The 14,727-nt window shown below is 38.9% G+C and overlaps 1 protein-coding gene across 1 annotated transcript in view; it reads right to left on the reverse strand.

Moving 5' to 3' along the window:
• The window catches only part of fam13a (family with sequence similarity 13 member A), a 55,233-nt gene extending 41,029 nt beyond the window's left edge, over positions 1-14,204 (reverse strand). The window contains 4 exon segments of the mRNA XM_054604422.1: positions 1,859-2,036; positions 6,292-6,501; positions 8,676-8,871; positions 13,967-14,204. Coding sequence (XP_054460397.1) covers positions 1,859-2,036; positions 6,292-6,501; positions 8,676-8,871; positions 13,967-13,993 — 611 coding nt within the window. The 5' untranslated portion in view covers positions 13,994-14,204.
• Positions 14,205-14,727: the final 523 nt, after the last annotated feature.

The raw sequence follows: 14,727 nt of genomic DNA on the forward strand, positions 1-14,727 counted from the left end.
ATGTAAAGGTATTCGTCAGTTGGTCTTCTTGATTAACGAAGATTAATTTGGCCTTCCTAGTGAATATGATGAGTGATGTTACTGGACAGCTGTTTGAGATGCACTCTGGGCTGTCGGCCTAATTATATAACTTCAGCATACACACACACACACACACACACACATACACCTCTGATGAAGGGAACAGCTTGTACAGTATGAAGGAGTATCCAATACAGTTTCTTCTTCTCTATTCCTTCCAGTAAGACCTGATCTTTTACCATGCTGGCTTCTCTGGCCTGAACGCCCCCAGTTTATTACAGGGGGATTCCCATGAGTCACCAGTTTGGAAAACAGTAGCTGTCGGTCAAAATGTACGCGCATGATTGGAAACTCGCTGCCCGGTAAGCCCATCATAAATAGACCAGTGAGAACAGAGGTTCTTAGCTCAGCAGCTGCATGATAGCATATAAAGTGACTGATGCATCATTTATTTATGAACATCATAGTAACAGTTGAAAACAAAATGACACCATGGAACAGTTTATTATATACATGTCAAATATCTGATGCACTTTTTTAAATACAGGTGTCTGACAAATGTTAAGAAATGTATTAATGGATTCAAGGATAATTTATTGCAATTATGAACAATGTAATGTCAAGTAAGCGTCACTAACAACCATTTACACTGTCATGATTTTATCTTAAATAAGCTACAGCACCACCTGCTGGCCAAAGCTTTTTGTCTTCACTTATTGAAATAGACAGCTGCAATGTCTGTGGGTAATACTTGAATGGTTCATTATCTCACTCAGTATGCACTGCATGGTATAAGAGTGTAATCATTCTTCCCATCATACTGCTCTGACATATATATAATATCTGACTCACTTAACAGAAATAGGGGAAAGGTGATTGAATCCTTCAGCTTTAGCGACCAGGAATGTCTGCCTGCCTGTTTTGTTTTCTGGACGAGGCCAAGTTGTCTCACTTGTCTTTCAGTTATTTAAAGACTGCAACAAACTTGTTTTGTAAAGGTCACAGTAAAAACACTAAAGCTGCCAAAACCTTCAGGAATGTCTGTTATGTTCTTAGGCCTGTGAACATGACAGAGATAAATACGTTTAGTGGTGTCAGGTCAAGTTGCCTCCTATGCCATTGAATGTGAACCGTTAAAACTAATGTGAGACTGCGGCATTAATTTAACCCCAACCCAATTGGAAATTGGAAAAAACATTTCTATATAATTTTGTTTTTCAGTTCATTTCTTTGTTTTTTCAGCCCACAACTTTACTGCTTTGTATCTCATCAACCTCATTTCCAAGAAAAGATATTCGAAGATATATTTTCTATGATAAACTGACTGTACTCCACATACGCTGGTTAACAAAGTGCAACATTTAGCAACTAATGAGCCAAAATATTTCCCTCACGAGTTGGTGGAGACCAAAACAGAGCTAAAACAAGAATATATATTGGTCTTGAGTTCATCAGGTCGGCAGAGACACGACTCCAAATGAATGCTAATGTTGCTCTGTATCTGTTGAATGTGTTTATAGGCAAGTTTTTTCTAACATGTTCACTATATCAGGATATCATATGATTGATAACCTGTCAATGTTGTGTTTACTGCTTGCTGAGAAACCCCAAGAGGCTAAAACATCAATTAATGCAGGTGGAAAGATATTAAAGCTTCAATAAAACTGACGTAAATACATGTAAGTACTTCAATTTTCCCTAAACTGGTTATACATGATATAAGTTTAAGAAGGATACAAGGCAAAAGGAGAACTCTGGAATGATGGTTAGATTGGTCCATGGATGTTTATTTTGACAACTTGCCCACATCTATCTAAAAAAAAAAGATTCAACTCACTGGAAGACACTGGGTCCAAACACAGTGGCGAGGTTGAGGGCAGTCATACGGTTTTCTTTGTGGTTGCACTCCACAACGGTGAGGAAGTGGCAGAGGTAGCGGAGGAGGCTGTGGTGGACGTCTGGAAGCTGCTGGAGCAGGTCCCTCATATCTGACCAAGACACATCATCACCGCACTCTGTAGACACACAATCAGATATCAGAAAAGGTCTATGGATCCTGCTCAATTTCATTTTTTACAGTCACTCTTGTTTCGGTTCTACTGGTTTAAATATTTTAGCAGTAAAGTTGTCGAATGCTCCAGTACATGAAGCAGCCATTTGTCAACATTCTGCTTAAGTCTTTTTGCCCACAATGAAATGACCAAGAATCAAATTATGGGTGAGACAAACAACTATATTTACTTTGGAGCAGGAAAGCGTAAAACATAGAGAGACTTTTAGTGAAACACGTTCACATCCTCAGTTTAGTAAATAGGTTTATAGCTGGTCTCCAGCAGGCAGTGATAGCTCCATTAACCTTCTCTGTGTAATATGTAATCTTGAGTTGTGGCAAAATATGTGAGCATTAGAGCAAAGAGCCTGAAAGTATGTTGATGCTATTACTCCGAACACATAATTAGGTCAGAGTTGGATAAACGGATATGGCTTCGGATCCCGAATGAATGAGTGACGCAAACGTGAGTGCGCCTACGTGTGTGTGTGCATGTATATGAAAGTGAGAATGTGTGTCTGTCTGTCTGAGTAAATAGAGCGTGATGGGGGGATAATGCTTGGAGCGATCACAACTACAATTACACATACGTAGAGGCCACTTAAACAAAGAGAATGAACATTAACAGATGCACCAACATTAAGCCAGACAATCAGAGGACCACTGCAGAGAATGACATACAACGTGATGGACGTTGTATGTCGTCCATCACCAGGAGAATTCATGTAATTTAAGTTGAGAAACTGCACACTTTTTGAGAATGTGTTTGGGTGCCAAAGAGATTACATTGAAAATAAAAGGTAGCATGAGTGTTATATACAGCGGGTAAAATAAGTATTGAACACGTCACCATTTTTCTCAGTAAATATATTTCTAAAGGCGCATGAAATTTTCACCAGATGTCGGTAACAACCCAAGTAATCCATACATACAAAGAAAACCAAACAAATAAGTTATATATATTATATTATATAAGTAGTAAATGGAATGACACAGGGAAAAAGTATTGAACACATGAAGAAAGGGAGGTGCAAAAAGGCATGGAAAGCCAAGACACCAGCTGAAATCTATCAGTAATTAGAAAGCAATCCTGCCCCTTGTCAGTGCAAATTAATATCAGCTGGTTCAGTCCCAACTGATGGCCTATAAAAAGGTGTCTCATTACCAGGGTGTCACACAAGAAATGGGTAAAAGCAAAGAGCTCTCTCAAGACCTTCGCAACCTTATTGTTGCAAAACATACTGATGGCATTGGTTACAGAAGGATTTCTAAACTTCTGAATGTTCCGGTGAGCACTGTTGGGGCCATAATCCGGAAATGGAAAGAACATCATTCACCATAAAGCGAGGTGCTCCTCGCAAGATTTCTGACAGAGGAGTGAAAAGAATTATCAGAAGAGCCAAGGACCACTTGTGGAGAGCTTCAGAAAGACCTGGAATTAGCAGGTACAATTGTTTAAAAGAAAACAATAAGTAATGCACTCAACCGCCGTGGCCTGTATGCACGCTCACCACGCAAGACTCCATTGCTGAAGAAAAAGCATGTTGAAGCTCGTTTAAAGTTTGTTGCACAACATTTAGACAAGCCTGTGAAATACTGGGAGAATACAGTCTGGTCAGATGAGACCAAAACTGAACTCTTTGGATGCCATAATACACACCATGTTTGGAGGTCAAATGGCACTGCACATCACCCCAAAAACACCATACCAACAGTGAAGGTTGGAGGTGGGAACATCATGGTGTGGGGCTGTTTTTCAGCATACGGCACTGGTAAACTTCATATAATTGAAGGAAGGATGAATGGAAAAATGTACCGAGACATTCTTGATAAAAATCTGCTGCCATCTACCAGGATGATGAAGATGAAACAAGGGTGGACATTTCAGCAAGACAATGATCCCAAACACACAGTCAAGCTAAAAACGTAGTCCATCTACGTTCCAACCCTCACCTATGGTCATGAGCTTTGGGTAGTGACCGAAAGAATGAGATCGCAAATACAAGCGGCCGAAATGAGCTTCCTTCGTAGGGTGGCTGGGCTCAGCCTTAGAGATAGGGTGAGGAGCTCAGACATCCGGAGGGAGCTCGGAGTAGAGCCGCTGCTCCTTCGCGTCGAAAGGGGCCAGCTGAGGTGAGCCACCTCAGCTGGCCCCTTTCGGAATAGAGCCGCTGCTCCTCCGCGTCGAAAGGGGCCAGCTGAGGTGGCTCGGGCATCTGATCAGGATGCCTCCTGGACGCCTCCCTTTAGAGGTTTTCCAGGCACGTCCAACTGGTAAGAGGCCCCGGGGTAGACCCAGAACACGCTGGAGAGATTATATATCTCGTCTGGCCTGGGAACGCCTCGGGGTTCCCCAGGAGGAGCTGGAAAGTGTTGCTGAGGAGAAGGACGTCTGGAGGACCCTCCTTAGCTTGCTGCCCCGGATAAGCGGAAGGAAATGGATGGATGGATGGATGGATTTTAAATGAATTACCAAGATGTGGCTACAAGCTATGGCTGGAGGAAATCACATTTCACAATATTTTGACCACATCCCTCAATATCAATACGAAATTGTATCGTCGTCTATTTGGGCTTTTACAAAATATTTACACGATTAGGTTTTTGATAAATAATCGTCATCAATGTGGATATACTGACTAAGTGGGTAAATGCAAATAATAGAACAGCCACCAGGAAAAAATATAACATTATTATGAAAAAAATTATACAAAAAGAGATGAAAATGTTGCACTGTGATAAATGAATTTGTTGTACTCTATCGCGTACTAAACCATTAAACTTAGCATGCTGTGTTCATTTTTATGTGTGTGTGTACATTGTTTATGTATTGTTAAGTCATCCTTTATTTTTACTTTTATTTATCTAATAAATCTTCACATTGAGTGGAGCACCTTGATCAGTGTTTTTCTGTGGTTTCTTTGTGCACGCCGCTCATAAGATACACATTCAGCTACAATAGTGTGCATGTATACATTCCTAATATTTGCAAAAAGCCCCAAGGAGTATATGGAAAATAAGCTTTGTCTTATACTAATATTAAAATACTGGCTATGGGTAACATATTCTGTTACAACTACGCAATCAGAAAAACCACACATGTGAGATATTGTTATGTGGTAAAATTTAAAACATTAAATTGAGAAATGTAAAAATCCTCACACTCAACACGCTGTAACCAGGAAATGTTAACAATTTTAACTGGACGAAATTACTCAAAAAAATATATAGTAAATGAATAATGGTATGAAGCTTGATCGAATGTTGGTTAACTTGTATTTTTAATTCAGGTCAAAGTCTTGAGTCTTACTATCCTTATTGAAATGTGAAACTAAATCGAGGAAACTTATTGGTCAGTCTATGTGTATGTATTTTGTCATACTGCTATTCAATCAGAAACTTTATCTGCTTTCATCCCTTTATCATATTTTTAAATTTGCCAAATACTGGCAAGGAGGACAAACTGCTTTTACAAAGAACAGGAAATCATTTTAGTCACTAGTTTTGGCCAGGCCTTGCACTGAAAGAGATGTTATATAATACAGCATTTGGCAAAAGGCCCTGAAAAATAGGCTGAAATTTATGGTGTCTGTGAGGGAATACAAAATACTGCAGCTAAAATGTGTGCTCTCCTCCCATTAAACAGACTGAACCCAGTGATGGAGGAGAGCAGAGAGTGAGCCCAGACACTTCCCCTGCCAAACTCACTCACTTTACCTTTTATGACCTCCAAGATTATTGCCAGAAATATCTGGTCCATCACTCTTATAGTAACATAGACTCTCTCTCTCTCTCTACTCTTACTCTTACACACACACACACACACACACACACACACACACACACACACACACACACACACACACACACACACACACACACACACACACACACACACACACACACACACACACACACACACACACACACAACTCTGCAGTGCCTTTATATCCCCTGCCTGTTGCAGATGACTGCCGTACTAATAGTGCAGTTCAGTAGCTAAAGATAACTTTGCTCATCATCCAATCAGTCATGACCCAGATATTCACGGCACTTGTGAGGGTATAAATGTCACAATGTGGATTCGGGAAGTTGTTCAGAAAAGGTATCACATGATGGTTTCAAATTATAAACTTATTAGCTTGAGCTGGTAGGATCTTTCTAGAGGAGAAAAAAGCTCCTAAGACAGAATTTAAACAATAGCTGCTACTTTCTGTTACCTTGGTGATGCTGTATGAGCGCCTGTTGGACTGTTGGGTCTACCAGACCCGTTGGCAGGTCCCTCAGGTACCGTTTGAGCAAGCTGGCCACTGTACATGAATCAGATTCAGAGAGAAGGTCCACATCCTCTCCACTCTCCAGCCGCTGTTTCAGGGTTTCCACAGTACGCACATTGCCATTCACTCTGAACAGACCCTCCTGATGCAAGGCTGGAGGAAAATCAGAGAAACATACATTTAACTCATGCCGTCAGGACTCAGCCTATCTATTAACTGTTCAAAAAGAGAGTTTACCGGGGGTGAAATGAAATAGGCTGTCCCTGAAATGATGGTATTATTATCATGTTTTCCACAAAAGGCTAAAATAAATCAGCTTTGAGCTGATTATTTTTTATCCTGCTATAGGTTCTAGGATTTTGGCCAGCAATGGTCCAAGCAATCTTAACAACTATCAATTTTCCAGAGGATGATTTTGAGAAATTGATCTTTCCTCATGATCTTTAATGTAGCACCAGGTCAAAGTTTATACTTAAAGTTACACAATGAATATATCCAAACTTATCTTGACATTTGCCGATATAACCTAATTTAATCATTAAGAAATCATAATTACATTTTAAAAGTTTAGTGTTAATACCATGTCTTTTCTTGTAAAGTAAAAAAAAGTAAGCATTGTATCCCACTATAGTTATCACAATGAATTTCTTCTACACTTTTGTATTGTTCAGTGTAATGATGAACATTGCACTTGGTTGATAGTGAACCTTGGACTAGGTTAACCTTTTATGTGTGAAAGTAAAAAGGGTTTTCAAGCACTAGTTAATTTCCAATAATAATGTGAAGTTACATAGGTTAACGTTAATTAGTATTAACCTGTTTTTGGACGCTTTGGTGGGTAGTTTAGTGGTGAACTTGACTAATTTCATCCATAAAAAACTGTTGAACCGCACAATGAGACGTTGACCATAAGGCCTGCTAACTGACGTACGTTTTTGCTAACTGACGTTGTACGTTTTTGCCAACTTTTCTTTACGTTATTGTAACGTTAATTATCAACGTCTCTCTTGTCCGGAGGAGATAATAGGTTCCTGTCTACAGAGACGTCTGTTTTAAAAGCTCGGTTCACCCAAATACATACAATGAAAAAACTCACTTAACCTTAGTTATATAAGCCATTTAAATGTTTGGACGTGGTTGTGTCTGTCCATGTGATAATATAACGTTATATGTTCATATATTTATTTTTAAATAAATTGTCCGTCGTTTAATACATTTGGAACCAACCTACTTTCTAACGAAGAAATGGTTCCTATGGAAACAGCCAGCGTAAGAGTGTGCTCACCTGAGCTGACTCCAGTGATATCAAGTCACTAACATTTATTTATTTTTTTCATATTTGCTCACATTTTAGGAAATCCGTTTTTAATTTTATTAATTAAAAGCTTTAGTTATTGTAAACAGTTATCTGGAACTACTTTCTACCCAAAACATAGTTCCTATCCCTTTTTGGACGATTTAGTTAGTGGTTGGGGCACAGTCCTGAAAAAGAGTTGTTACATTTGAGGAGGCAGAAACCTTTAGAGCCTAACTAATTGACCTTAACCCTAAACCAGAGAGCTCATTACTATATTATAAAAAAGCAGCTATCCCCTTATTATAGTCTTTATGAGGTTTGACAGATGAAGTCAAAGGTCATACAACAAGGGGCCTGTTGTTTCAGTAGCCATAAAGAAGAAGCTCCACTTCCTTGTGCTGACATCTAGTGGTCAAACAGAAGAACTACGGAATATGATAAAGTAGGTCAACACTAAGTACCAATCCAGTGTGTTTTTGCTTTTTAAGTACAATTAGGTATACCTTACATTTTTGTAAAGGCAATTTTTGGATTTTTGTATATATTTTTGACACCTAACCAGTAAGCAATTTAATCCATCATACTGAGCATTAAGTCTGCATCTATTTTAACTGTATCATTGTCATCTGGGCTGAAAGCACATTGATGACATTTATTATTTTGGTGGATTGATGATATTGTAATTTGTGCAGTCTTATTTCTTTAGATTTTCATTGTGTCGTTTTCTGTTTGTGTTTGGGTGGGATTGGTGGATATGATATCTCTGATTATTGCATAACTGAAACTGCAAATAATAAGTAATATAGCCTCTGTATTTATCAGGGTACTTGTGAGATATTATCATGGTTTGAAAATGTTAGATTTTAAATATATATACTATTATTTATTATATCTGTGAAATACAAATGGGGCAATTAATGTACCCACTCGAGCAAAACAAAAAGCCAATTTTGATTTTTATCTTAAATAAGATGATCATACATCACAATACTTCTTTTGCTTTATTCTATTCCGTGGTTTTTATCCTCACCATGCTTGCGAAGATGCTCAACCATCTTCCTCAACACCAGAGGCACACCATCCTCCACCAGACCCTTCTCCTGCAGCTCGAACAGGGACACTCCAAACAGCTTGGTGTACTTGGCTGTCCCTGTCATGGTTTGCAATATGGGTATCCGGACCATCTTCTTCATGTCTTCTTTAACCTGCACCGCTGTCTTGTTATGCTGCAGAGAGAAGAGCAGAGAGCAGCAGTCAGCCACAGACGCTATGAGCACAGAGTGCAGCGCCTGCATCAGCTGAGACACCACAGAGACACCTATCCTTGAGGAGGGAGGCTCTCTCTGCTCCACAAACTAAAAGGTGTGTGTGTGTGTGGATGGTGATGGTGTCCCTGTGGAGTCCATATATGCACTGTCACACTGTCATGCACTTAGAGGACTGAGTGTGCTAAGAGCTTGGAGGAAATGGGAGGGCTGGCCGTGCATGTGTTGCTATGACAAATATCAGGTTACCACGCAACACCTTTGGTCAAAGGCATTGTCAGAGTGACACACACACCTGAACAAATAGGCATTCTGTATGTGCACACTTATGCGTTCAGATGAGGTGATAGCCAGCTGCATTATCCATGAAAATAATTTGAATGGATAGTGTCCCAAAGGTGTAGAGAGCTGGAAGGATTATTAGTCCAATTCATACTTATAATTACCGTATTTTCCGCACTATAAGGCGCACTTAAAAGCCTTTAATTTTCTCAAAAAACGACAGTGCGCCTTATAATCCGGAGCGCTTTATATATGGATTAATTCTGGTTGTGCTTACTGACCTCGAAGCGGTTTTGTGTGGTACACGGCGCTCTGTCAACATGTTTTAGTAGACTTAGTAAACTACAAAGCCGCACCGCAGCAGCATCACGGCCACCGTAGTCAGGAGCGTCGCGGAGTAATACATACTGTGCTTCACCATCATATTACAGTGTGTGTGTATAAGGACCCAACATGGCTCCTGTCAAGAGACACGCTTACGACGCGGACTTCAAACTCAAGGCTGTCAGTCACGCAGGAGAACATGGGAATAGAGCAGCTGCGAGAGAATGTGTTTTATATGTATGAACAAATGTCTCAATAAAGTTATTGAATTTAAAAATAAAAAAAAAATCTACCCGGCATGCAATGCGCGGTGATCGCCGGTGAACGAACCTATTTCCATCCGGGTGCTCCGGTCACCGGGATTCTACCGGGACGGCTCCTCTAGCTCCCGGACGGCTCAACCTCCTCCAGCTCTGCTAGCTAGCAGGAGGATGAGCCGTCCAGTGAAACACCGTGAAAACATCATGACATTACGTCACTGCACCGCTAGGATGACAAACAGTGAAACATTAAATAAAGAAAATAAAACATTAAATAAAAGAATAAAACATTAAATAAAGAAAATAAAACATTGAATAAAGAGAATAAAACATCAAATAAAGAGAATGAAACATTAAATAAAGAAAATGAAACATTAAATAAAGATAATGAAACATTAAATAAAGAGAATGAAACATTAAATAAAGAGAATAAAACATTAAATAAAGAGAATAAAACATTAAATAAAGAGAATGAAACATTAAATAAAGAAAATAAAACATTAAATAAAGATAATAGATGATATTGCAGCCTTCGTGGCATCAACTTAAGATCTTAAAAATAAGAACTTGAAAATTTAAATATATACATATACCGGTAATCAATGTGTGCCTGAAGCCGATGTATCCACTAGGAGGGAAAAAATACAAGAGTTGGCTTTTCAAATAGAAATGTCTTTTCATCGAGTGAAATATGTGGTTGAGTGTGTCCAGTGGTGAAAGAAGTATTCAGATCCTTTATTTAAGTAAAAGTATGGAAGTATTAAAAGCATATTGTACTCACAGTAAGATGAGTCCTACTACTTGCATGCAGAAAATTACTATTAAACATAGCTGTCACGTTAAATGCATTGGAGTAAAACATTTCCCCCCAAAATTGTACTAAAGACCACTAGTTGGGTAAATGTACTTAGTTACTTTCCACCTCTTATCTGCTCTAATTCCCCATTTGAATTCATTCCCTGAAGAAGACAAACCTTTAAACCAGAGCAAAACATGTATTTATTTTGTTAATTCACCAGCTGTTAAGTATTTCTTATCTTATAACTCGTCGAGGCAAACAGTGCCACATGCTGTCTCTGTGTATAGATGCACAGACTGTACAACACACACGCGTATTGTCTTTCTCTGAGTGTAAATACTGAGTGCACACACAGTCTCCCTTTAACAAGCCAACATTAGAAAGAGCAGGGTAAGGGTTACTGATTTGTTTAGCACTTTTAACTACAGCATAAAGAATTTCTGCTTTTGATTAATTAGTACCAAGAGAGTTAAGACACACAAACCAGCCGCCAAATTCGGACACTGGGCGAAGAGGAAAACGACTTCCTGCAAATTAGAACAACACAGTTTAACTCTCGTAACCATAGCTACGACTACACCATGTGACATATTTGTTCCAGAGTTCACAGCTTCAAATGGGTGAACTGACCCACACATGACACGAGAGGCCCTGCGTATGATTTTGTCACAATGAGGTCCATCAGTGACGCAGAGAGTTGACAATGCTGGGAAGGTAGAGGTAGTTGGTGAAGAGGAAGCACCACTGAATTTCCCATGAGGCCAATTTTTTTTTGACAGAATGGATACAAGAATGTGACACACTCAGATCAGCTGATTAAAAACCCACCCCACAGATGGTGCTGAGACAAGATCTCTTCCATGGCAGATGCTCTGGCAGCGTTAATACTACATGCGTCTGACAAGGTTGTGCAGAAAATGTGTTAATGGTGCTCAGTCATCCACTCCTCTGTGACAGGTGTTTTAAAATATGCCAATTGTATCTTCCTGATGAATGTGAAATGGTTATTAAGTACACTTGAATTTTTATTCTGAATGCTTTATGCTTGGATTTCTACCTGACAAGTAGCACTACTTACATGCCGAACTGCACTGACATACTGTATTTTAATAATAATAATAATAATAATAGACTGGCTACTTCTTCAGGTGTTGGAGGATGTTAGTAGTCCATATGATTAAGAAGTTTGGGTAGGTATAAATAAGAAAGTGGGAATTGTAAAATCACAGTGTCAAGCACAACAAGTTCATAATTATTTAAATAATTGTAACTGTTATAATAATAATAAGATAATAACGTAAAATCTATGTATCTACCTCTTAAGTATAATTTGTCTTTATGATGTAGAAGATTGATAACACAGCTTTACTGACAGAATTAACTGCACTTTTTTTTATCAATATGTAACTGTAGATTTAAAGATCAGATGGTTTTGTAGTAAGCTGTACATGTGTAACAGTCCATTCTTAGTAATAATGTTAATAGGCTACAGCACAGATTAAGGAGCAATGGTTGAGCCTTTAAAGTCTGCAAACTGGCTCAAATACTACTACTACTACTACTACTACTACTACTACTACTACTACTAATATTCATGCAGGTGTTAAGCCGGTCTGAGCTAAGTCTGAATGTAGACTGAACAGATGTCCCCTAAATCTGTCTTTACGCACGCACACACACACATAAACACATATGGCTCATTCTCACTGCAGTATGCAAAATTAATAGCAATGCATGCATACATGAGCATAAGTTCCAAAATTACAAAGTGTGAAAATATTGCACTTGAACACATCTATAGAGAAGATTCATCAAGAATGCAAGAAATGGATCAATAATAAAGTGGACATCCACAACACAATATCGGAAAAACTTGTAAAATAATACAAATAGAAACTCTTGGTAAGACAAAACAAACCACAAGGCTCCAACAAAACCACACGTATATAAACTATATCTGGATGGCTGGCTCAGTGAGTAAACATGGAGCTTTTCTTATTTATTTTGGGATATTGCTTACATTCTGCATGTATTTAAATGAGAAAACCCTTATTTACATCAATTTGCAGACAGTATATGTAATCTCTGTTACTACCTTAACAACAACAACAAAGCTGAGCTGAGGGGTTGGACCACATGTAAAACCCTGGTTGTCAGCAGGTTCCTATGCAAATACATACTTGCTTTTGTCAGTACTTAAGTTTGAAAGTAACTTTAAATTGAGCATATCAAAACCTCACACTCCTCCCTCAGTACTGTCCCCTCATTAAGCACTTTAGTTGATAATCATAATTAAAATTCTTGTTTTTGTTAATGTGTCTCTTGGCAGTACAACATAAACAGCTATAGAGCTGGAGTCAAATAAAAGAGTCAAGAACGAACAGACAAACTTCCTGTTGGTACCCATTTGCCTCTATTGTTTACCAGGACAGACTGCTGTGATTAGCCTAATAATCCTCATCCTCTTCCCCCTCCCCCATCCTAAAATATTTTCACACTACAACTTCTAACAGTGAGAGAGCAACCTATTGTCAAGGAACTATAAAGAGACTCTGGAAGCTAATGACATTCCTAGTGTCAGATCAAAATACTTCTTTAAAATATTTTGTACAGATTAAGTAGTTAAACACGTTTTTTTGAAGATGATAAATACACAAAGACTTCTTAAAGGCAAAGTAATCTCCTGTGTCTTTAAACTTTCGTGAAGAGGAAAGCAAGCCCAAGCATGTGCCCTCCTTCCTTGGCCCTCTTCCCTCCCCCCTTGTCTCTGCCTCTCCCCCTATGTGGGTGGTCATAGGAGCAACTGGTAGCAAAAGTTCCCCTAGCACCAGAAGAAACAGCTGCTCAACTCAAAGAAACTTCTGCTGGAGACATGCTGTTTTAAAAATAACACAAAAAGTAGACCGTTACAGAGGTTTAGTTCTTGTTAAAACACTACTACCATTAAGGAAACTTGTGGAAAGTGACCTCATTGAGGCAGTGAATCATTGCTAGGAAAAAATGACAGGCATGAACAGGAAACATGAAGCTTACTGTGTGTATTTGTCCTTATTTTTTCACTTGCAAGTAGTACTGGCTGACAAGGAATCTGCTTTCTTTTTCAGGACCGCAAGCAAAAGTATTTATCTTGATGGAAGCAATCATGTATTTAGTGAGCAAAGTTTAATTTAGGGAGGAAACACTGAGGGGAGGAGAGATTTGTCCCTACGTGTCTCTGTACTTTGTCCCTTACATGTTTAAAAAGCTATTTGTTTTAACTAGAACATTCAACACCATCACAAAAGAATGTGCAGACTGACACTGAACATCACCGTCCCGTTATGTTTTTCTTTAGCCCTTAATCACAGGTTGAAGTCTTTGAACCAACTCATGCTTTGTAGTTTCTACTCACACAGATGGTCAGAGCTCCAGCCCCCATTCTCCCACAGAAGAAACGCCTGCAGAGGCAAAGATGAAGGGAAAAAAACTGCTGCTATCTTCCCTCCTCCTCTTCTCACTCTTTTCCAGGACACACTCTTAGACTTTCCCCAGTGGGAATGCCTTTTTCTTTAAAGTGTGCCATCGCTGTTATCCAAAAACACAACACAAATAATCCAGAACAGGAGAGAGTTTAAAGAAGTGCTGTCAAAGCCGGCAGACTAACCCACGAGCACAGTTTAGTGCTTGTCTCTTTCTCTTCCTCCCTCTTTATTCCCCCTCTCTCCTCCTAGGCTGAAATCTGAGCCGAGCTCTCCCATTGGCTGAGTGGTCTGATCATGTGATTAAGGGGTTAAAACCCAAAACTTTAAATCTGTGCCTGCAGGATTCATCTGCCTGCAAATGAGGGAAGAAAAGAGGAGGGAGCTTGTAACTACTGAGAGGGCGCCTGAGGAGAAACAAAGTCGTGCTGTTGTCAAATGTAGCAGGACTAAAATAAAAAATCGTATTTTTTATTCCATTTTAAGGAATAAAACATTGCTGCAACTATAACTACATAACTTGGACAATTATTTTTCAGGTTTTTTATATTGCATAAACATAGAATTTGCACAACACCATAATATTATTTGCAATTTACAATTGTAATTATTTTGTAATTTGACTCTTTTTATAATTTAAAGCCCTAGAAAAATCATGCACATTTACATTTTAACATCTGAATTATAGGAAAGC

This window comes from Anoplopoma fimbria, chromosome 9 (assembly GCF_027596085.1).
Source record: "Anoplopoma fimbria isolate UVic2021 breed Golden Eagle Sablefish chromosome 9, Afim_UVic_2022, whole genome shotgun sequence".
Lineage (NCBI taxonomy): Eukaryota > Metazoa > Chordata > Actinopteri > Perciformes > Anoplopomatidae > Anoplopoma > Anoplopoma fimbria.